Below are 26295 nucleotides of genomic sequence, written 5' to 3'. Positions count from 1 at the left end.
TAGTATGTGATACGTATGGTAGGGGACGTTTAATCTATACCTATAAAATGCATCGGATCAGAGGTATAGTAACTGTGAACCCTAAACACAGTGTCAGTGCCAAGCTTAACTTCACCATACGTATCATGAATAGTATCCAACTACTTCCTGTAATTGACTTTTAGGTCAATTTAAGTTTGTCCCGTTCAATAGTTTGTCCCGTGCATAATTATGTCATATTGCATGCAACTTTAAAATACTAGAATACAGCTTAATTGTATACTTACTGTTTAGACTTGACGTGTATTTTCTGTCTTAACTACTTTCTTCATAGACACCAAAAATGTGGTTCAAACTAGAATTTCAATGCCTTTGATTGATACCTTTTCTGAAACTGTTGACAGTAATCTGCTAAATGATAAAATACAAAATGAGTTTCTTTCGCAAATAGGGGAAGGACACGACTAATTCATGGTCCCATTACTTTCTATGTTAAATTCCTCCGTTCAAAACCTTCCAGCAGGCACACCTCTTGTTTTAAGTTCAAATAAAGTGGCAATCATTGCATTTCAAAGCAACACTTTAAGCTGCTGCTTAATTTGATGAAAAGCTACAACTCTATCTAGCTACTGAGAAGTGATACAATGTTTATATATAAGCACCACATAGACAGTAACAAGAAAGGCTGATAACCTGTGAACTTTTAGACGGCAGCAATTTCAATATTTAGACTTATTTAAATGTTTTGACTTTTGAGCCTCCTCACTCTCAGTTCGTACAAGTTATAGCAGATACTAGTATGTGATACGTATGGTAGGGGACGTTTAATCTATACCTATAAAATGCATCGGATCAGAGGTATAGTAACTGTGAACCCTAAACACAGTGTCAGTGCCAAGCTTAACTTCACCATACGTATCATGAATAGTATCCAACTACTTCCTGTAATTGACTTTTAGGTCAATTTAAGTTTGTCCCGTTCAATAGTTTGTCCCGTGCATAATTATGTCATATTGCATGCAACTTTAAAATACTAGAATACAGCTTAATTGTATACTTACTGTTTAGACTTGACGTGTATTTTCTGTCTTAACTACTTTCTTCATAGACACCAAAAATGTGGTTCAAACTAGAATTTCAATGCCTTTGATTGATACCTTTTCTGAAACTGTTGACAGTAATCTGCTAAATGATAAAATACAAAATGAGTTTCTTTCGCAAATAGGGGAAGGACACGACTAATTCATGGTCCCATTACTTTCTATGTTAAATTCCTCCGTTCAAAACCTTCCAGCAGGCACACCTCTTGTTTTAAGTTCAAATAAAGTGGCAATCATTGCATTTCAAAGCAACACTTTAAGCTGCTGCTTAATTTGATGAAAAGCTACAACTCTATCTAGCTACTGAGAAGTGATACAATGTTTATATATAAGCACCACATAGACAGTAACAAGAAAGGCTGATAACCTGTGAACTTTTAGACGGCAGCAATTTCAATATTTAGACTTATTTAAATGTTTTGACTTTTGAGCCTCCTCACTCTCAGTTCGTACAAGTTATAGCAGATACTAGTATGTGATACGTATGGTAGGGGACGTTTAATCTATACCTATAAAATGCATCGGATCAGAGGTATAGTAACTGTGAACCCTAAACACAGTGTCAGTGCCAAGCTTAACTTCACCATACGTATCATGAATAGTATCCAACTACTTCCTGTAATTGACTTTTAGGTCAATTTAAGTTTGTCCCGTTCAATAGTTTGTCCCGTGCATAATTATGTCATATTGCATGCAACTTTAAAATACTAGAATACAGCTTAATTGTATACTTACTGTTTAGACTTGACGTGTATTTTCTGTCTTAACTACTTTCTTCATAGACACCAAAAATGTGGTTCAAACTAGAATTTCAATGCCTTTGATTGATACCTTTTCTGAAACTGTTGACAGTAATCTGCTAAATGATAAAATACAAAATGAGTTTCTTTCGCAAATAGGGGAAGGACACGACTAATTCATGGTCCCATTACTTTCTATGTTAAATTCCTCCGTTCAAAACCTTCCAGCAGGCACACCTCTTGTTTTAAGTTCAAATAAAGTGGCAATCATTGCATTTCAAAGCAACACTTTAAGCTGCTGCTTAATTTGATGAAAAGCTACAACTCTATCTAGCTACTGAGAAGTGATACAATGTTTATATATAAGCACCACATAGACAGTAACAAGAAAGGCTGATAACCTGTGAACTTTTAGACGGCAGCAATTTCAATATTTAGACTTATTTAAATGTTTTGACTTTTGAGCCTCCTCACTCTCAGTTCGTACAAGTTATAGCAGATACTAGTATGTGATACGTATGGTAGGGGACGTTTAATCTATACCTATAAAATGCATCGGATCAGAGGTATAGTAACTGTGAACCCTAAACACAGTGTCAGTGCCAAGCTTAACTTCACCATACGTATCATGAATAGTATCCAACTACTTCCTGTAATTGACTTTTAGGTCAATTTAAGTTTGTCCCGTTCAATAGTTTGTCCCGTGCATAATTATGTCATATTGCATGCAACTTTAAAATACTAGAATACAGCTTAATTGTATACTTACTGTTTAGACTTGACGTGTATTTTCTGTCTTAACTACTTTCTTCATAGACACCAAAAATGTGGTTCAAACTAGAATTTCAATGCCTTTGATTGATACCTTTTCTGAAACTGTTGACAGTAATCTGCTAAATGATAAAATACAAAATGAGTTTCTTTCGCAAATAGGGGAAGGACACGACTAATTCATGGTCCCATTACTTTCTATGTTAAATTCCTCCGTTCAAAACCTTCCAGCAGGCACACCTCTTGTTTTAAGTTCAAATAAAGTGGCAATCATTGCATTTCAAAGCAACACTTTAAGCTGCTGCTTAATTTGATGAAAAGCTACAACTCTATCTAGCTACTGAGAAGTGATACAATGTTTATATATAAGCACCACATAGACAGTAACAAGAAAGGCTGATAACCTGTGAACTTTTAGACGGCAGCAATTTCAATATTTAGACTTATTTAAATGTTTTGACTTTTGAGCCTCCTCACTCTCAGTTCGTACAAGTTATAGCAGATACTAGTATGTGATACGTATGGTAGGGGACGTTTAATCTATACCTATAAAATGCATCGGATCAGAGGTATAGTAACTGTGAACCCTAAACACAGTGTCAGTGCCAAGCTTAACTTCACCATACGTATCATGAATAGTATCCAACTACTTCCTGTAATTGACTTTTAGGTCAATTTAAGTTTGTCCCGTTCAATAGTTTGTCCCGTGCATAATTATGTCATATTGCATGCAACTTTAAAATACTAGAATACAGCTTAATTGTATACTTACTGTTTAGACTTGACGTGTATTTTCTGTCTTAACTACTTTCTTCATAGACACCAAAAATGTGGTTCAAACTAGAATTTCAATGCCTTTGATTGATACCTTTTCTGAAACTGTTGACAGTAATCTGCTAAATGATAAAATACAAAATGAGTTTCTTTCGCAAATAGGGGAAGGACACGACTAATTCATGGTCCCATTACTTTCTATGTTAAATTCCTCCGTTCAAAACCTTCCAGCAGGCACACCTCTTGTTTTAAGTTCAAATAAAGTGGCAATCATTGCATTTCAAAGCAACACTTTAAGCTGCTGCTTAATTTGATGAAAAGCTACAACTCTATCTAGCTACTGAGAAGTGATACAATGTTTATATATAAGCACCACATAGACAGTAACAAGAAAGGCTGATAACCTGTGAACTTTTAGACGGCAGCAATTTCAATATTTAGACTTATTTAAATGTTTTGACTTTTGAGCCTCCTCACTCTCAGTTCGTACAAGTTATAGCAGATACTAGTATGTGATACGTATGGTAGGGGACGTTTAATCTATACCTATAAAATGCATCGGATCAGAGGTATAGTAACTGTGAACCCTAAACACAGTGTCAGTGCCAAGCTTAACTTCACCATACGTATCATGAATAGTATCCAACTACTTCCTGTAATTGACTTTTAGGTCAATTTAAGTTTGTCCCGTTCAATAGTTTGTCCCGTGCATAATTATGTCATATTGCATGCAACTTTAAAATACTAGAATACAGCTTAATTGTATACTTACTGTTTAGACTTGACGTGTATTTTCTGTCTTAACTACTTTCTTCATAGACACCAAAAATGTGGTTCAAACTAGAATTTCAATGCCTTTGATTGATACCTTTTCTGAAACTGTTGACAGTAATCTGCTAAATGATAAAATACAAAATGAGTTTCTTTCGCAAATAGGGGAAGGACACGACTAATTCATGGTCCCATTACTTTCTATGTTAAATTCCTCCGTTCAAAACCTTCCAGCAGGCACACCTCTTGTTTTAAGTTCAAATAAAGTGGCAATCATTGCATTTCAAAGCAACACTTTAAGCTGCTGCTTAATTTGATGAAAAGCTACAACTCTATCTAGCTACTGAGAAGTGATACAATGTTTATATATAAGCACCACATAGACAGTAACAAGAAAGGCTGATAACCTGTGAACTTTTAGACGGCAGCAATTTCAATATTTAGACTTATTTAAATGTTTTGACTTTTGAGCCTCCTCACTCTCAGTTCGTACAAGTTATAGCAGATACTAGTATGTGATACGTATGGTAGGGAACGTTTAATCTATACCTATAAAATGCATCGGATCAGAGGTATAGTAACTGTGAACCCTAAACACAGTGTCAGTGCCAAGCTTAACTTCACCATACGTATCATGAATAGTATCCAACTACTTCCTGTAATTGACTTTTAGGTCAATTTAAGTTTGTCCCGTTCAATAGTTTGTCCCGTGCATAATTATGTCATATTGCATGCAACTTTAAAATACTAGAATACAGCTTAATTGTATACTTACTGTTTAGACTTGACGTGTATTTTCTGTCTTAACTACTTTCTTCATAGACACCAAAAATGTGGTTCAAACTAGAATTTCAATGCCTTTGATTGATACCTTTTCTGAAACTGTTGACAGTAATCTGCTAAATGATAAAATACAAAATGAGTTTCTTTCGCAAATAGGGGAAGGACACGACTAATTCATGGTCCCATTACTTTCTATGTTAAATTCCTCCGTTCAAAACCTTCCAGCAGGCACACCTCTTGTTTTAAGTTCAAATAAAGTGGCAATCATTGCATTTCAAAGCAACACTTTAAGCTGCTGCTTAATTTGATGAAAAGCTACAACTCTATCTAGCTACTGAGAAGTGATACAATGTTTATATATAAGCACCACATAGACAGTAACAAGAAAGGCTGATAACCTGTGAACTTTTAGACGGCAGCAATTTCAATATTTAGACTTATTTAAATGTTTTGACTTTTGAGCCTCCTCACTCTCAGTTCGTACAAGTTATAGCAGATACTAGTATGTGATACGTATGGTAGGGGACGTTTAATCTATACCTATAAAATGCATCGGATCAGAGGTATAGTAACTGTGAACCCTAAACACAGTGTCAGTGCCAAGCTTAACTTCACCATACGTATCATGAATAGTATCCAACTACTTCCTGTAATTGACTTTTAGGTCAATTTAAGTTTGTCCCGTTCAATAGTTTGTCCCGTGCATAATTATGTCATATTGCATGCAACTTTAAAATACTAGAATACAGCTTAATTGTATACTTACTGTTTAGACTTGACGTGTATTTTCTGTCTTAACTACTTTCTTCATAGACACCAAAAATGTGGTTCAAACTAGAATTTCAATGCCTTTGATTGATACCTTTTCTGAAACTGTTGACAGTAATCTGCTAAATGATAAAATACAAAATGAGTTTCTTTCGCAAATAGGGGAAGGACACGACTAATTCATGGTCCCATTACTTTCTATGTTAAATTCCTCCGTTCAAAACCTTCCAGCAGGCACACCTCTTGTTTTAAGTTCAAATAAAGTGGCAATCATTGCATTTCAAAGCAACACTTTAAGCTGCTGCTTAATTTGATGAAAAGCTACAACTCTATCTAGCTACTGAGAAGTGATACAATGTTTATATATAAGCACCACATAGACAGTAACAAGAAAGGCTGATAACCTGTGAACTTTTAGACGGCAGCAATTTCAATATTTAGACTTATTTAAATGTTTTGACTTTTGAGCCTCCTCACTCTCAGTTCGTACAAGTTATAGCAGATACTAGTATGTGATACGTATGGTAGGGGACGTTTAATCTATACCTATAAAATGCATCGGATCAGAGGTATAGTAACTGTGAACCCTAAACACAGTGTCAGTGCCAAGCTTAACTTCACCATACGTATCATGAATAGTATCCAACTACTTCCTGTAATTGACTTTTAGGTCAATTTAAGTTTGTCCCGTTCAATAGTTTGTCCCGTGCATAATTATGTCATATTGCATGCAACTTTAAAATACTAGAATACAGCTTAATTGTATACTTACTGTTTAGACTTGACGTGTATTTTCTGTCTTAACTACTTTCTTCATAGACACCAAAAATGTGGTTCAAACTAGAATTTCAATGCCTTTGATTGATACCTTTTCTGAAACTGTTGACAGTAATCTGCTAAATGATAAAATACAAAATGAGTTTCTTTCGCAAATAGGGGAAGGACACGACTAATTCATGGTCCCATTACTTTCTATGTTAAATTCCTCCGTTCAAAACCTTCCAGCAGGCACACCTCTTGTTTTAAGTTCAAATAAAGTGGCAATCATTGCATTTCAAAGCAACACTTTAAGCTGCTGCTTAATTTGATGAAAAGCTACAACTCTATCTAGCTACTGAGAAGTGATACAATGTTTATATATAAGCACCACATAGACAGTAACAAGAAAGGCTGATAACCTGTGAACTTTTAGACGGCAGCAATTTCAATATTTAGACTTATTTAAATGTTTTGACTTTTGAGCCTCCTCACTCTCAGTTCGTACAAGTTATAGCAGATACTAGTATGTGATACGTATGGTAGGGGACGTTTAATCTATACCTATAAAATGCATCGGATCAGAGGTATAGTAACTGTGAACCCTAAACACAGTGTCAGTGCCAAGCTTAACTTCACCATACGTATCATGAATAGTATCCAACTACTTCCTGTAATTGACTTTTAGGTCAATTTAAGTTTGTCCCGTTCAATAGTTTGTCCCGTGCATAATTATGTCATATTGCATGCAACTTTAAAATACTAGAATACAGCTTAATTGTATACTTACTGTTTAGACTTGACGTGTATTTTCTGTCTTAACTACTTTCTTCATAGACACCAAAAATGTGGTTCAAACTAGAATTTCAATGCCTTTGATTGATACCTTTTCTGAAACTGTTGACAGTAATCTGCTAAATGATAAAATACAAAATGAGTTTCTTTCGCAAATAGGGGAAGGACACGACTAATTCATGGTCCCATTACTTTCTATGTTAAATTCCTCCGTTCAAAACCTTCCAGCAGGCACACCTCTTGTTTTAAGTTCAAATAAAGTGGCAATCATTGCATTTCAAAGCAACACTTTAAGCTGCTGCTTAATTTGATGAAAAGCTACAACTCTATCTAGCTACTGAGAAGTGATACAATGTTTATATATAAGCACCACATAGACAGTAACAAGAAAGGCTGATAACCTGTGAACTTTTAGACGGCAGCAATTTCAATATTTAGACTTATTTAAATGTTTTGACTTTTGAGCCTCCTCACTCTCAGTTCGTACAAGTTATAGCAGATACTAGTATGTGATACGTATGGTAGGGGACGTTTAATCTATACCTATAAAATGCATCGGATCAGAGGTATAGTAACTGTGAACCCTAAACACAGTGTCAGTGCCAAGCTTAACTTCACCATACGTATCATGAATAGTATCCAACTACTTCCTGTAATTGACTTTTAGGTCAATTTAAGTTTGTCCCGTTCAATAGTTTGTCCCGTGCATAATTATGTCATATTGCATGCAACTTTAAAATACTAGAATACAGCTTAATTGTATACTTACTGTTTAGACTTGACGTGTATTTTCTGTCTTAACTACTTTCTTCATAGACACCAAAAATGTGGTTCAAACTAGAATTTCAATGCCTTTGATTGATACCTTTTCTGAAACTGTTGACAGTAATCTGCTAAATGATAAAATACAAAATGAGTTTCTTTCGCAAATAGGGGAAGGACACGACTAATTCATGGTCCCATTACTTTCTATGTTAAATTCCTCCGTTCAAAACCTTCCAGCAGGCACACCTCTTGTTTTAAGTTCAAATAAAGTGGCAATCATTGCATTTCAAAGCAACACTTTAAGCTGCTGCTTAATTTGATGAAAAGCTACAACTCTATCTAGCTACTGAGAAGTGATACAATGTTTATATATAAGCACCACATAGACAGTAACAAGAAAGGCTGATAACCTGTGAACTTTTAGACGGCAGCAATTTCAATATTTAGACTTATTTAAATGTTTTGACTTTTGAGCCTCCTCACTCTCAGTTCGTACAAGTTATAGCAGATACTAGTATGTGATACGTATGGTAGGGGACGTTTAATCTATACCTATAAAATGCATCGGATCAGAGGTATAGTAACTGTGAACCCTAAACACAGTGTCAGTGCCAAGCTTAACTTCACCATACGTATCATGAATAGTATCCAACTACTTCCTGTAATTGACTTTTAGGTCAATTTAAGTTTGTCCCGTTCAATAGTTTGTCCCGTGCATAATTATGTCATATTGCATGCAACTTTAAAATACTAGAATACAGCTTAATTGTATACTTACTGTTTAGACTTGACGTGTATTTTCTGTCTTAACTACTTTCTTCATAGACACCAAAAATGTGGTTCAAACTAGAATTTCAATGCCTTTGATTGATACCTTTTCTGAAACTGTTGACAGTAATCTGCTAAATGATAAAATACAAAATGAGTTTCTTTCGCAAATAGGGGAAGGACACGACTAATTCATGGTCCCATTACTTTCTATGTTAAATTCCTCCGTTCAAAACCTTCCAGCAGGCACACCTCTTGTTTTAAGTTCAAATAAAGTGGCAATCATTGCATTTCAAAGCAACACTTTAAGCTGCTGCTTAATTTGATGAAAAGCTACAACTCTATCTAGCTACTGAGAAGTGATACAATGTTTATATATAAGCACCACATAGACAGTAACAAGAAAGGCTGATAACCTGTGAACTTTTAGACGGCAGCAATTTCAATATTTAGACTTATTTAAATGTTTTGACTTTTGAGCCTCCTCACTCTCAGTTCGTACAAGTTATAGCAGATACTAGTATGTGATACGTATGGTAGGGGACGTTTAATCTATACCTATAAAATGCATCGGATCAGAGGTATAGTAACTGTGAACCCTAAACACAGTGTCAGTGCCAAGCTTAACTTCACCATACGTATCATGAATAGTATCCAACTACTTCCTGTAATTGACTTTTAGGTCAATTTAAGTTTGTCCCGTTCAATAGTTTGTCCCGTGCATAATTATGTCATATTGCATGCAACTTTAAAATACTAGAATACAGCTTAATTGTATACTTACTGTTTAGACTTGACGTGTATTTTCTGTCTTAACTACTTTCTTCATAGACACCAAAAATGTGGTTCAAACTAGAATTTCAATGCCTTTGATTGATACCTTTTCTGAAACTGTTGACAGTAATCTGCTAAATGATAAAATACAAAATGAGTTTCTTTCGCAAATAGGGGAAGGACACGACTAATTCATGGTCCCATTACTTTCTATGTTAAATTCCTCCGTTCAAAACCTTCCAGCAGGCACACCTCTTGTTTTAAGTTCAAATAAAGTGGCAATCATTGCATTTCAAAGCAACACTTTAAGCTGCTGCTTAATTTGATGAAAAGCTACAACTCTATCTAGCTACTGAGAAGTGATACAATGTTTATATATAAGCACCACATAGACAGTAACAAGAAAGGCTGATAACCTGTGAACTTTTAGACGGCAGCAATTTCAATATTTAGACTTATTTAAATGTTTTGACTTTTGAGCCTCCTCACTCTCAGTTCGTACAAGTTATAGCAGATACTAGTATGTGATACGTATGGTAGGGGACGTTTAATCTATACCTATAAAATGCATCGGATCAGAGGTATAGTAACTGTGAACCCTAAACACAGTGTCAGTGCCAAGCTTAACTTCACCATACGTATCATGAATAGTATCCAACTACTTCCTGTAATTGACTTTTAGGTCAATTTAAGTTTGTCCCGTTCAATAGTTTGTCCCGTGCATAATTATGTCATATTGCATGCAACTTTAAAATACTAGAATACAGCTTAATTGTATACTTACTGTTTAGACTTGACGTGTATTTTCTGTCTTAACTACTTTCTTCATAGACACCAAAAATGTGGTTCAAACTAGAATTTCAATGCCTTTGATTGATACCTTTTCTGAAACTGTTGACAGTAATCTGCTAAATGATAAAATACAAAATGAGTTTCTTTCGCAAATAGGGGAAGGACACGACTAATTCATGGTCCCATTACTTTCTATGTTAAATTCCTCCGTTCAAAACCTTCCAGCAGGCACACCTCTTGTTTTAAGTTCAAATAAAGTGGCAATCATTGCATTTCAAAGCAACACTTTAAGCTGCTGCTTAATTTGATGAAAAGCTACAACTCTATCTAGCTACTGAGAAGTGATACAATGTTTATATATAAGCACCACATAGACAGTAACAAGAAAGGCTGATAACCTGTGAACTTTTAGACGGCAGCAATTTCAATATTTAGACTTATTTAAATGTTTTGACTTTTGAGCCTCCTCACTCTCAGTTCGTACAAGTTATAGCAGATACTAGTATGTGATACGTATGGTAGGGGACGTTTAATCTATACCTATAAAATGCATCGGATCAGAGGTATAGTAACTGTGAACCCTAAACACAGTGTCAGTGCCAAGCTTAACTTCACCATACGTATCATGAATAGTATCCAACTACTTCCTGTAATTGACTTTTAGGTCAATTTAAGTTTGTCCCGTTCAATAGTTTGTCCCGTGCATAATTATGTCATATTGCATGCAACTTTAAAATACTAGAATACAGCTTAATTGTATACTTACTGTTTAGACTTGACGTGTATTTTCTGTCTTAACTACTTTCTTCATAGACACCAAAAATGTGGTTCAAACTAGAATTTCAATGCCTTTGATTGATACCTTTTCTGAAACTGTTGACAGTAATCTGCTAAATGATAAAATACAAAATGAGTTTCTTTCGCAAATAGGGGAAGGACACGACTAATTCATGGTCCCATTACTTTCTATGTTAAATTCCTCCGTTCAAAACCTTCCAGCAGGCACACCTCTTGTTTTAAGTTCAAATAAAGTGGCAATCATTGCATTTCAAAGCAACACTTTAAGCTGCTGCTTAATTTGATGAAAAGCTACAACTCTATCTAGCTACTGAGAAGTGATACAATGTTTATATATAAGCACCACATAGACAGTAACAAGAAAGGCTGATAACCTGTGAACTTTTAGACGGCAGCAATTTCAATATTTAGACTTATTTAAATGTTTTGACTTTTGAGCCTCCTCACTCTCAGTTCGTACAAGTTATAGCAGATACTAGTATGTGATACGTATGGTAGGGGACGTTTAATCTATACCTATAAAATGCATCGGATCAGAGGTATAGTAACTGTGAACCCTAAACACAGTGTCAGTGCCAAGCTTAACTTCACCATACGTATCATGAATAGTATCCAACTACTTCCTGTAATTGACTTTTAGGTCAATTTAAGTTTGTCCCGTTCAATAGTTTGTCCCGTGCATAATTATGTCATATTGCATGCAACTTTAAAATACTAGAATACAGCTTAATTGTATACTTACTGTTTAGACTTGACGTGTATTTTCTGTCTTAACTACTTTCTTCATAGACACCAAAAATGTGGTTCAAACTAGAATTTCAATGCCTTTGATTGATACCTTTTCTGAAACTGTTGACAGTAATCTGCTAAATGATAAAATACAAAATGAGTTTCTTTCGCAAATAGGGGAAGGACACGACTAATTCATGGTCCCATTACTTTCTATGTTAAATTCCTCCGTTCAAACCCTACCCCTGAGACAGAAGAACAAAAAAACAGTAAAAATTTGATATAGACTAGCCTATAGTTTCACGGCGATCAGCAATTTTCTTCTGATATAGTTAATCACTTAGTACCTTATTAATTTACCGATCCAATTTCTAAAATATCTCGAAAAATACAGTGATGCGCCAGAAATCGTCATTTTGCTTTAGGTTACAAGGAAGTAATTATTTACATAGGCGACAGTGGTAGCCTTATTTGGTCCTGCCTTTTCACTATCAAAGATCCATTAAAAAAAATCGAATTCTGAATTATCAACACATTTGGGTGTGGTGTAATTGCAATGGTCAAACACATATGGTGCCGCAGCTTTTTTGATAAAAAATGGCATTTTTTAAGGGTACTCAACGGTTCCGGAATTTTCGAAATAGTATGAATGAAAAACACCCCATGCTTAATTTGGCACAGAAAATCTTGCTAGTCTTAGAGAGTTTTCTCTAAATTTCTCGCTATTTCTACACCAATGGCCTACACTCATTTCTCACTATTTCAATTTTAATTTCTAATTACCAAGGCAGCAGAAAATAAATTTACTTCTACCTATTATTTTGATCTATATTTACTTCCTTTTAACCTGTAACCTGCTGGTAATGTTTTGACAGAAAAATGAACTTCTGTTGTATATTTTTATACATAATTGAACATTTTGATAAGATTAAAGAAAAGTACATAACTTTGTGGTGTTGGGAAACTTATTTCCCTCACCAGGAGATTGTTGCATACATGTACGGGTGATCACTTCTAGACAGAGGCAGTTACACCTATCTGTACGGGAATGAGGATTATTTATAAGACTGAAATTATTGTATTATTTGCTGGAAATGTGGAATATGAGGAATGTAAAGCCATCCGTGAGTAGTTTTTGATGATTCAGCTGAACAAAAGCTGGAAATTATACAGTTTTCTCCCCCCTTAAAACAGTACATGGTATATCATGGACACCAAAAGCAAACTATAAAGATCTAAATGCCATAATTTTGTGCATCTTGAAAACTGGAAAGGCGGATCACTTTGAAGCAGATGATAGTGATAGTGAATTCTTTGCGACAGTTATACCAGTTGGAACAGGTAATAATTTAAATTATGAAAGTTTAAAATTACTTCTCGGATAAATCATGTGGCCCGTTCAATAATTTTAATACATCCCCTTTTCCCTCATATTTTTAGTTACAATGTGAAATTATTCTCTGCAAATATATGATCTGTGCTGAAAGCAATTTTATACAATTTTATTCATCATGTTCAAACATTATTTGAATAGGATAATAATTTGAAATAAAAAAAAAATAAAACTACATGTTTCAGACTCAAAAGTTACAAAAAAAAAGAAGATTTGGTTATGATCATGATGGTTGCCAATGAGAAAATCACATGTACAACTATCCTCCATATACACAGCTGACCATACATGTCTGTCACCTTATTTATTATGCTTATCATTAATATTTACATGTCAGTAAGGTATGTTCATGTGCCAAAATGAATGTACATGTCGGCAAAATGCGACAACAACTGAATACATTTGCATGTACATGTACATGTAGAATAGATAAATGTATAAAAAGATGTGGTATGAGTGTCAATGATAGATCATGATACAACTCTCCATCCATGTCACAATTTATAAAAGTAAAGACAATCCTACAGTTATCAGGATAGTCATACATGTATGTATGTTTATGTCAGATATACATGTTTATACCAAGGTTGGCAAAAAAGCGGTCAATACTAGTATTGACCATGCCAGTGGTAAATACCGGTATTTACCGGGAAATACTGGGAAATACTGGGAAATACCGGCAAATACTGGTCGATTGAAATTTTGAGTGGTCATTACTATAAAAACCTCTATCTACTTGGTCAATTATAATTACAATTAATAATTAATTTATATAGAAGGTGTTCAAATCATTTTTAATGCTTTAATTTTGAATTCTATTGTTAATTCAAACAGGAATCTATATTGATTAATGTGAACATTATATTATAGTTAAAGGATAAAAACTTTTTGTCCCTTAACTTCAAATTTTCATTTCCAGCATGAAGAAGGTTTTTATCTCACAGTTAAATAGCTATGGACAGGAAATAATTTATTGTTTAGGGGAGTCTTCAAATATTAATTTTATTACTTTCAACCCATGTACTGTCAACTTTTATTGGAGGCTGTTGTTTAAGTAATTAAATTTTCACACCTAGCAATGCCAGGTGATAGGTAAAAAGACCCATGTAACTTCATTTACCTGAAGTTTTATTTACCTTTAGTTTTAATTACCTGTAAAATCATACATTTTGAATAAAAATTCATTTATTTAAACATGTTTAAATAAAATATAAATTTGTATATATATATATATATATATCTTATGTATGTTATATTATAATTCATAAAAACTAAATTTTAAATCAGTGACAGTAAGAAAAAGTGTTATAGATGTATAAAACATATCAAATTCATTAATTTTATAAGCTGACACATTATATTTGACTTTTTATCAAGATTTTACTTCAATTATTAGTAGAAACAACCATGAAATTTCAATTGACCAGTATTTGCCAGTATTGACCACTTGGGTAGTATTGTCCGGGGCGGTAAATACCGGTAAATACCACTGGTAAATACCGGGGGTGGTATTTACCGCCCAACCTTGGTTTATACTGCAATCAGCTAGTTTACTGTACAGATAAAGCTACACGTATAAACTTTAGCTTTATACGTCAATGACCCCAACTGACCTATAAGCCCCGCCTCCTTATTGTATTTCATCAACAACATCACGTCGTAAAGTAACAACTTTTTTCAATTTAAACTTTTATGTCTTCAAATTGGTTATTTATATATCATGGTTATCAAATGTTATTAATTAAGTTCATTTTCGCTTTCTAATTCCTTAATACGCCAATGTCTTACCACCTGGACTACGCTCATAGGGAAATACCCCAAAATGGTACCTCAACAGGGAAATTCCAAACACTTTTTTTAACAATTTTTGTTACATGTTTTTTTCATTTTTCATTTTTTTTTCGATTTCAGTATAAAAACAATATACGTATAGTGTCTTGAAATATGAAATTTATTTGTATTCGGCACGAAACGGAAAAATGCTCGGTAGAACCTCGCATTTTCCCGTTTCTAAGCCTCATACAAATAAATTTCATATTTCAAGACACTACACATATATTGTCTAAAAACAGTAAGCTTAATTTGTTAAAAATCAGGAACGTCAAATTTAAATTTTCTGTAATTTTGATTGCTACATATACAGTGTACCTATATATTATGACATATGAAAGACACACATATATTGAAAAGTGGTTATCATGATTACATATATATTTATTTATAAAAAAAACATGTTTATCTATGTTTATTTTGATAAAGTACCATATGAGATAAAGTATGTGAAATCTTAAATCCTGTAAATATATACTAGACATTACATCAGTACATAATGTAAATCAGAATAAGAATGCATAACAAATGAATTGTTAAACATTTTGATATGACCAGTGTCAGCTTAATTTAAGAACAAATTAAAACACAGATGACACACACATAAAAATTAATGAGACCAAGTGTGTATTTTCCAAAAATGCAAGAAGGGTTTTAATCTCTCACTACAAATGTATTTGAAGTCCTGAATGTGAAATCTTCTAAAAAATTATACTAAACTTCAAATATGTTTACTTGAATATATGTATATAATATTAAAATTCATCTTATTTAATATAATTAATTTAAAACATTTTCAAGCAAAAAACTGATGTATTATGGTGGCCGGTTAAGGCCATTTCGCGTTTTCGCGTTTTCGCCCATCATATTATATAGGGCGAAAACGCGAAATCTCGAAAACGCGAAAACGCGAAGTCGAAAACGCGAAAACGCAAAAACGCGAAGTCGAAAACGCGATAACGCGAAGGCGAAAACGCAAAATATTTTTTCTTTCCGATTTCGCGTTTTCGACTTCACGTTTTCGCGATTTCGCCTTTTCGCGATTTCGCCTTTTCGCGTTTTCGCCTTTTTGTCTCGGAAGTAATCTACTCGAGCATGCGTATAAAACAAAAAATTATTTGATAGAATTGTTCTTAGAACATCAGGTAAATAGGACTTGATGAATTTAATGTAGGATATTAATAACGCAAGATAGATAGATAAACAAGTAAGATAGATATTTTTTTTTATTTATAGAGAGTAACGCATATGGATTACACCAATTTTCAATGAGGCTATGTTTCAAATAAATATAACATCTGTATAATACCATAGAATACATATACACATGTATTGAACTGAAAACTCTCAAGAGATAACATATATCTAAGTACTTTTTATAAGTTGAAAACTTAATATATGACTGTTTGATTTCAACAACAGTTTCAGATTTTTTAAATAACATAGGGTATTATGGGTACGCTTTTTGTTCTTGGCAATGTTCGATTGTATTTATACGACCGCCAAATAAAATGTGGTCATATTATGTTAATATGATTCTGTCGTCGTTGTCGTATTCGTCTGTAGACAAAACAAACCCGTTTGATAACTTGCAATTTCACACAATGTTACTTATAACATTATCATGATTATGCTGGCCTTCCTCATTTTAGAGAAGAAAAAACAAACAAAAAGTATTTTAAAGTATGGTTGTAAAATATCAAATTAAAATTTCAGAAAATAAATTTTTAAGGCACATACACACCCTTTATGTTGAGAAAAGGGCCAAAAAGGACTTAAAATTAATTAAAACTGTATGACGTTTTTGCGATTTCGCGTTTTTGTCTCGTAAGTAATTTTCTCATGCATGCATATAAATACAAACATTGCTTTGATAGTTTTGTTCATTTTAAAATCAAGAAAAAATATATAGTTTTGATTTCAAGTAAAGTTATAGGACTGTGCATGATGACTGATAGATATTTTAACGTGGTCTATATAGAACAAATAAATGTTGTCAATATGTTATATCAAGGACTTTTATAATATATATACTATATAAATCCTTGGTTATATCTCTGATTTTTATTGTTGTGTGTCAGTTCTTGTCGCTCCTTGGCGATTCTTGTTTCTAATTAGTGAGACCCTATTTATTCAATTATCTCCCTTTAACATATTACATCAGAGATTACTTGGTCGAAGACAAAGATTGAAGATAACGTCTGTAAGGTGTGAAAGATTGATCATTCAATGATAATTTGTTGTACAACAAATTTGCCATATACAGGCGATGAACATGAGGTGTAATATACTGTATGCATGAAACCAAGGACCTATATCGGTTATGGTTATGGCATACAGTAATTGAAACAATAAACTGACAATAATTAATTAAATTAAATTAGAGTGACAGTGGTATTCACACGAAAAGAAGACTACAAATACGTGTGTATTGACATTAAACAATTATTAATGTCCATGAACAAAAAAGGATACATATCAAAAAATAAAAATTATACAGATGTTCTCAATAAAAGACAATCATTAATTATATTTTGTGGTGATTTTTATAATGACTGGTAAAGTGCTATTTAAAAGTGTGGTCATATGCCTCAGTGTTATAGCTGATTGCAATTTAATAAAATTGAAATTAAGATTAGTAATAATTTTTTGTATATAGGTATCCCTCAATGATATATAGCATGGACAGACTGAGAAGAAATGGTATTCATCCTCAATTTCTTACCTATTACAGGATAGGCAAATGCGTTGTTTTCTTTCAATATTGGTATAACGCCCCCTTTCAATTGCTAGGGAATGGGCACTGAGTTTAAATTTACTGAAAACTGATCTGTCAGTTTTTAATTTACATATATCGATATACGGGGGCCTTTCCCCAATATTTTGAGTCTTACAAAAAAAATTTAGTTTTTCACATTTAAGGATAGAACAGTTCATAATTTGATAAGCCTGGTCAACGATTCTTTGTTGGATAGTATTTATATAATATTTTATATTAATGGGGTCAAAAGTAAGATGGCCAAAACCTAATTTATTTAACCAGTCTTTTACAATATTAACCCATTTACCTGTTTTCTCTACATTATTATATATTTTATAGACTAATGAATTAGGTGAGTTTACAATGTGGTTTAGAAATTTTATAGCTGAAAGCTGAATTTTTAAGTGCAAAGGAGTTCTGTTTGTCTCAGCTAGACAAGCTACATTTGTTGTTTTGCACTGTACCCCTAAAATTTCTTTAATAAATTTTATATGTAAATGTTCAAATGGATCTGAATCTTTGAACAAGTTGCTTACACCCCATACTTCACTTCCATAAAGAGTGATTGGGACAACTAAAGTATCAAATAATTTTTCAAGCATACTGCAAGAATTATCTAAAGATACTGTTTTTTTAATTTTAAACCAAGCCTTTCTTCCTTTTTCCATAAGAATTTTTTTGGAAGGACTTAAATTGCCTGAATAATTTATTGTTATTCCAAGGTAACAATAAGATTTAACGGTCTCAAGATGCTCATTTTCTACTTTAAAATAATTACAATGTGATTTCCCATTAGAATTGAATATTATTATTTTTGATTTTTGTTTGTTTACATCAAGTTTCCAAAGGGAACAATATTTAGTTAACTCATTAAGTGCATTCTGTTATATAAGTCCTTGATGAAACGTGCTAGCACACAAATTTTAATTCATAGCTACAGCCTACATTGTTGTAAGCCGTTGCAGTTTGGCTCTCGGAGAAGCTCTACTGTGGTAGTCGGGGCTAGGATGAAATTTGAAAAAATGCAGGACAGGAGTTTTGAGTTAAAAAAAAAAGGCAGGATGAGCCACTGTGCAAAAAAAAGGCAGGATGAAAATTTTATGAAAAAAAGTCAGGATAAACTATTAAAAAAAGGCAGGACCGAATAGAGTGAAAAATAAAAGGCAGGACAGAGATTACAACAAAAAAAATGCTTGACAAAATTTTTCATTCTAGCCCCCCCCCTAAAAATCCTATATATTGGTGAGTTTTGGCTATGTCTATGGGCCATTCGGATATCCTCGGTAGATAGATTCTCTGAATGTCTCGAACATTATCGATCATTAGGGCCCCGCCTAGTGGTGGGTCGCCTTATAGTGATCAGTCTGTCTGTCCATCCGTCCATCCGTCCGTAACAAATTGTGTCCGCTCAATATCTAGAGAACCTTTATGATTTCATACTTTATACTTGACATGTATATTAACCAACACCAGAGGGTGTGTCATAATGTTTTACAACTTCCTAGGTCAAAGGTCAAGGTCAAAAACTGGTTTCAGTTGACAACCCCATGTCCTATGGTAAAGATCGTGTCCGCTCTACATCTTGAGAACCGTTAGGATTTCAAAGTTAATACTTGACATGTATATTAACCAGAAGGTGTGTCATAATGTATGTACAACTTTAATTTGTAAGTCAAATTTAAAGGTCAAAAACTTAGGTTACCCCATGGCCTATGGTAAAGATTGTGTGAGTTATTTACAGCGGGGCCCATAGAGATGGCTTCCATCTCACTGATATCTAGTTTATACAGTAATCTTTATGTGAAACTGAGGCATAAATGAATATGCATCATAAGCATTTAAAGGTGTTATACAGATAAGATAATGATTCTTGATTAATGTCCTATATATCATAAGTTAATTAAATTAGAAATGCATATACGTTAAGTTTCCTGAAATACAAGCTTTGTCCACATAGATAGTTTGAGGTAATTTTAGTTAATCATAGAGATAACAAAGGGTCCGTCAATGCATAGAATAGCAGAAAATCTTTTAAAATTGGAATTATAATAATTCGTATCAAGGTTGCACATTTTGCCGTGATGAATTTGAAGCATCTTTAAATTGATATTTTTCAAAATGAAATTAACTTGTCTTTCAATTAGACCTGTCGTTTTTCAACTTAAAATTGACCCTGAAATTGACTAAGAACCATTAGAAGATTTTGTTTGATTCTTTTTGCCAGATTTCATCAATTTTCTTCAAGGTATATTTTTTCTGCTCTGATATCACATGAATACTCGGACTTCAAACATTGTTTTCACTAAAATAACTATCAACTTAGTATTGTCATTCAAGTTTTTAAAAATGAAATGAAAAAAATTTCAACAAAATGACTAAAATGTCTAAAACCAATGCATGAAAAGCATACTGCAAAAATCTATGTAATCTATATTTATTGTAGCATGCTAACATAATAAGTCAGAGCTATTTTAAACATTTCTCTTAATTAAATGCCTCCTAATCGAGGATCTGATTTTGCCAAACTTTTAACAATTATTTAAGAGTGCGCAACTAAATAGAAATTTGTATCGTGAAAAAGTCTTCTCTGCAATGATAACAAATATCTTTACTGTTTCTGAACACATCAACTATATATACACAACTCTTAACATGGGTGATCTAAAATTAAACAGAATTTTGAACTAAACAAGTTGTACTATTACACCACTGCTCTTGAGGGGATAGAGCGCTCACAACAACTTGAACAACACCTCATTTTATGGATCCATGTCCAAAGTCGGCAGCATTCAATTCTGTGTGTTATATTTGTTTTTTTCCCAATTTTCTCGTTTTAATTGGTTTACATTTAGTAATGCAAGTAAAGGGGTCTTTAATAACTTACTATATGGGAAGTGCTTGGTTCATTGTTGAATGCCATTAGGCATACAATGTTTTAATTGTTGTATAGATCTTTATTATTTTGTCTTTTGATAAAAAAAATTATCTCATTTGTAATCATACCCATGACGTCTGCTATGTTTATATAGACTACACTGGATTTGCTCTGCAATTCCTGTTTCCTTCTGTCGTCGTCGGACAAGTATAATATTTCAACAAACCCTTCTGTCATTGTTAAGTGAACTTCCAGAAGAAGAATCATGAAATTTATAGTTTGATAAACAAAGAAGATTACACATAAATTTTGATTTATATTCAAACCAAATTGATTAAAATTCAAATCCAGTGTCTACTCTTAAAAAGTTTGCTTACAAGGATCTGACAACACTCCGTTTTACTTTCTGTCCTGGTAGTTTTTACATCAGCCAATGAAATTTCAGCTTTCAAATTTTGAAGGTGTGTATCAAGCCGACAAAAACAGAGGATTCCAAAAGGTCTTTAAACAAAGTAAAATTGAGTGTTTTTTGGATCCTTGTAAGCAACGTATTGACACATATGATCTCTAATTTAATCAGATTGTATTTAAACTAGCGAAAAGGGACTGTCATTCGATTTTCGGGGCTTGGCAATAAGGTAATGTGTCCCCGGACATTTAATTCATGTCAGTTTTCAAATTTCTTATAAAAAGGAGGTGAAATAATGAATATATTATTCTTTCAAACCAAACACCCAATAAGGTTCACGTATTGCTTTTCTTTTTTTAAAGAAAGCAACTTGTTTGGTTAATTCACAGATTTCATGGTGATCATGGTGATTGTAAATGCTTGTCCTAAAGTTATTTTATTGCATATATTTTTTCATATTTTCAGAGAATGGAAAGTATTTTGGATGAATTGGGTCTTCGGGACCTGATCGGAATCTTTCGTCAAAATATGGTAAAAATATAATATTTTGTCTTATGCAGTATACATTTTATCTAAAAAATGATACTTAACAGTATTTGTTTAAGTATGGCTGATTTGGTTAGAGTTGAAGAATGCAAAATACAATACAGATGTATACACAAATAGGTTTAAAAAATAATTATGTCTATGCACTCGTACACTAAATTGCCAAAAAAGACACGAGAAATGACCCAAAGAAAACTACATTGTATGAAATGTTGTTCAAAAGTATAAATTAATGAAAAACAGAAGTGGCCGGTTTCTTTAGTTTTAGAAGTCCTTGATTGATTCCAATTTTCAGTCCACTGAGTCTGAAAGCAAAACTTGCTTTGGACATTTCCGTATTAGGTCTTTGAACAATCAAGTTGACATGAAAAGCTATTATTGTATAACAGATTTCCCTTTAAAGGAATAATAAGATTTGAAAAATATCATGAAAACATCTTCTCTTAAAGTACTGGGTCAATTTGAACCCAACTTTGCAGAAATGATCTATGACATATATGTATAATGACTATAAAACGTCCTCATTTTATTCAGATCAGATGAAAAACATGGCTGATGTTACTATAAATAGAACTTAGAGGTCTAAGCATGAAATGTTTATCAAAAGATCTTCTCTGAAACAATTAAGCCAATTCGAACCAAACTTTGTGGGAATGATGTCTGGCATTGTATGTATATAACTGGATGAAAAACATGGCTGCCATTTGCAATTGTAAAGCATAGCTAGGGGTTGGAAGAAATTTATTTGCTTAAATTTAAAAAAAATATAAGCCAAACAAAAGAATTACCTCAAAATGAACATCATGCACGCAACATTCTACCTATTTCTCAATTGACCGAAACTGTAAATTGACTTTCTATAGGAGTAATTGCCCTTGAAAGATTGATTTTAACATAATTCATATACAAATAATTCATTTGAAAATAATTCATTTTTGACTAAAATCATCAGTTGACACCTGACAGTCCTGAGTTATATTGCTCTTGAAAGATTGATTTTGACTTATTTTATGTTTTTATGCATTTGTTTGAATTCTGTAAGAGATAGAGAGATACTGTATTAGCAGTGAAATGATTCAAATGACAAAAGAAACTGAAAGCAGTGAAATGATTAATGACAAATTAAGATATTTTTTTAGGTGACAGATTCAGGCTCCTTAGAGCCTCTAGTAATATTTATACACTAATAAATGTCTTGTGATACAATATTATTTTTTGTAAACATTCTTATATCAGCAAAATATTCTGTTTGAGAAGTGTTCAATGGTAATACATGTTTTGATGTAATTTATTAATACATATAGGTTGGTCCAGAGGAAGTGCTGTCCCTAACTGATGAAGAGTTTAAAAGTCTAGGTATAACTACAATCGGTGATAGAGCAAGACTACGAAGCAGATGTCGCATGCAGGTTAATGGTAAGACAGTTTTATTTGCAGTGAATTTAAATATTATGTCCTATTTTATATGTATTGGAAACATTTATATAACTGTAAACTTAGTGGTGATAGTTATATTGAAAGTCTAGCTTGCTCATGATTTTGAAAATCTTGTGCACCGCAGTTTTAAAGGCATGCACTCTTACTAAATTGAGTAAATTTCTATAATCTTCAACTAGTACCTATAAATCAAGTGGTTTAATGGTGTTAGTTTATTTAAACATTTAAACTGACATATCAGCAAACTATAGTCCCGCCTTCACACAACTTTCAAAGTGATACTAGACAAGTTTGGTTTGGACAACTGAAACACGCGCACACAACTTTCAATCAGGTGAATCCAACTTTTGAACTGGTGTGCTTGACATGCCAGCAAAGTAAGAGAACATTAAAAATTTATAATTTAATTGTTCCCTCTTTTCAGATTATTTCTATTCTTTTTACATATATATGTATGATCTAGTTCTATTGAGGCTGCTTGCTGCTGAAGCGTCTATCATATTTTAAAAAATTATTCTGTAAGGGGATTTATTTCAGTAAAATAAGCCATTTGTTATTTCAGGCACTAGCTTCTCTGAATCCCCGGCAATAAAAAAATATAAGGAACTGACAGAAAGCCAACAGAAAAAGAAAAAGAAAAAAGATAAGAAGAATGAGACAGCTCCCATTCAAACAACAAGAAGAATTAGGCTAGGATGGAGACACAGGCGTCGAACAGACTTGGCCTTCAGTACAGTTAGTGGTGCAAAAGGGGGCGGAAGTGAAGTCGTTGACATAGACAAGAAAAGTGACTTACAAGATGTTCGTGAAAAGGCTATGGAATTATATTTCCCTAATGGAATTGCTAAATTAAATGGCAATATTCAGGCGTCAAACTGTGAACTGAACCTTGGACTGTTCAATGGGACAGGGTTACCAAAACAACTTGATAATGGTAAAAATTTTACTGTTGAAGATTTTTATCTTCAACACAATTCAAGTCCTTTAAGGTTGTACCTGTACACAACATTGATTGAAATTGATAACAACAGTGTAGGTCAATGTACACCAGCAATGGAAATAAATGATTCAGAATCAGGGGATGACTTGCCGGATCCAGCCTTGAATACCAGAGGTACAGAAATTGACAATGATGATACAGCAACCAAAGAAGACAGTGTTACATATATTTTGATAGACGAGGCCACCACGACAACAAATGATACTTCAGTAGATGAAGACACCACAAGCAGTGGTAGCTTCTTGGACCCTCCCACTTCGTCTTGGACCGAAACACCAACTGTAAGTCAATAATCTGTAAAAAATTATATTAATCATAGATGATTAATTCTATTTTGAATTTGTCAGTCCTTTTGGCTTGTGCATCATTTTTGGCAGGGTTTGGTGATGTCGTGTTGACGGGGAAAATGGGTACATAATTTGTGTAACTCGTCCTTCAGTTTTCACCCCAGATCACTGAAACTTTACGAGAAGCGTGTATGTATATACTGATGTTGTGCACATGCTATTATGGATTGTTTGAAGAATATATTTCCAGCTTTCTAGATTTTGAAATTTATTTTTTTTCCAGCAAAATTTATAAAAAGGTTATTTTTAGCTCACCTTTCCCAAAAGGAAATGTGAGCTTTTGCCGTCACTTGCCGTCCGTCGTCCATCCGGTGTAAACTATTTCAAACATCTTCTCCTCTGAAACTACTAAACCAATTTCAACCAAACTTAAACTGAATGATCCTTAGGGTACCCGGTATCTAGAATAAAGTTTATGTTTTATTAACTGTTTCGTCACAAAACATGGCCACACTGGCTAAAAATAGAATTTGTTCATCATGTTTTTTAATTTTCAAAAATATGATGAAAGTCTTTAAGATAAATCCGACAAAATTACAGGTGAGCGATTCAGGCTCTTGAGAGCCTCTTGTGGTTATTATCTTGAATATTATCATAGATTAAGATAAATTTTATTAAACAGCAAAAATGTTCATCAAAGTAAGCTCTACGAATAGGTTAATATAAACAAAATTGTCAATTGACTCCTTAGTTATTGTCCTTTTAAGACATCTTTTTTTAATTTGTTCATCATGTTTGTTAATTTTCAAAAAATGATGAAAGATAACTCCAAAAAATTACAGGTGAGCGATTCAGGCTCTTGAGAGCCTCTTGTTGGAAAGATTGGAACTTGTTCCAAGTCTTTCCTAAGGCACTGGCCTCCAAAACAAAAAGTAGCACAGGTTAGCTACTAAATCTACAAAATGTATACACACTGAAATATAGTTCCCCATAATTCTCATGTCTGTGTAAATATGCACATATGAACTGTGAAAAATTTGGGTTATATCTTTTGAACAGTTCATTGAAGTATGTATGTCTTTAAGTTTTGTCAATTTGCAGGCTATTTTTGTCATTTTAATCAGGTAAGAGTAATGATACAATACCAGTATGATTGACAACTGCCATGATACCAAACAATCAGAGAAAAGGTGGGGCCTTAATTACAATGTCCCACCTCCTTAAGTGTCAATCATATTGACCAAATTACTAATCATCCTCAGTCTTACATAATTAAACAGACCATTCATCTCAATACTCAAATACTTGACCTCATTATTGAATACACAAATGTATATATATATAGAAACGATAGATTTATTTATTGCCTATTACTTTTGATCTATACTACATAAAGTGATTCTATAAATTATGTCTGAAAGAAAAATGATTAAGGATTAACAAGATTTTTTTTTTTCAAAAGAAAAGACAAAATATGAAATCTAGATATCAAAAAAGGTATTCAAGTAAGGTCTATATTTTACTTGATAAATCTGTGCAATCCTCATCTTTAATTAATCAATAATATAGGTTACACTTATCAGAGATTGGCAATAAAATAAGTTTAATTTTTAATTTGTTTATGTTGAAAAAAATCATTTTCAATGCCATTTTCTGGAAAATATTAAATTATGAATTGAATTAAAATACACTCTACAACTTTTAATCTTCAGTGTCATATAATCATGATAATTGTTTTCAAACTCAATAAGCGATTCTTCGAGGTGAAAAATAGTATACCTATGTTTCAACTTACATGCCCCCAAAACAACCTTTTTAGATTAATTTTTGGAGACAATATAATTCTTAGTGTGCTGGTGGTCCCATGTCCTATAGGGTAATTAATAAACTTTAT

General features: G+C 33.0%; 1 protein-coding gene across 1 annotated transcript in view; it reads left to right on the top strand.

Annotated features, from left to right (window-relative positions):
* Positions 1-12692: 12692 nt before the first annotated feature.
* Positions 12693-26295, top strand: part of LOC134718213 (uncharacterized) — a 28736-nt gene continuing 15133 nt past the window's right edge. The window contains exons 1-4 of the mRNA XM_063580707.1: positions 12693-13204; positions 21597-21662; positions 22982-23093; positions 23677-24395. Of these exons, the coding sequence (XP_063436777.1) occupies positions 13157-13204; positions 21597-21662; positions 22982-23093; positions 23677-24395 (945 nt within the window). The 5' untranslated portion in view covers positions 12693-13156. The remainder of the gene's footprint in view (positions 13205-21596; positions 21663-22981; positions 23094-23676; positions 24396-26295) is intronic.

The sequence above is a fragment of the Mytilus trossulus genome, chromosome 5, assembly GCF_036588685.1.
Source record: "Mytilus trossulus isolate FHL-02 chromosome 5, PNRI_Mtr1.1.1.hap1, whole genome shotgun sequence".
NCBI lineage: Eukaryota > Metazoa > Mollusca > Bivalvia > Mytilida > Mytilidae > Mytilus > Mytilus trossulus.
The sequence above is the reverse complement of the archived record's forward strand: the minus strand, read 5'-3'. Positions and strand labels throughout refer to the sequence as shown.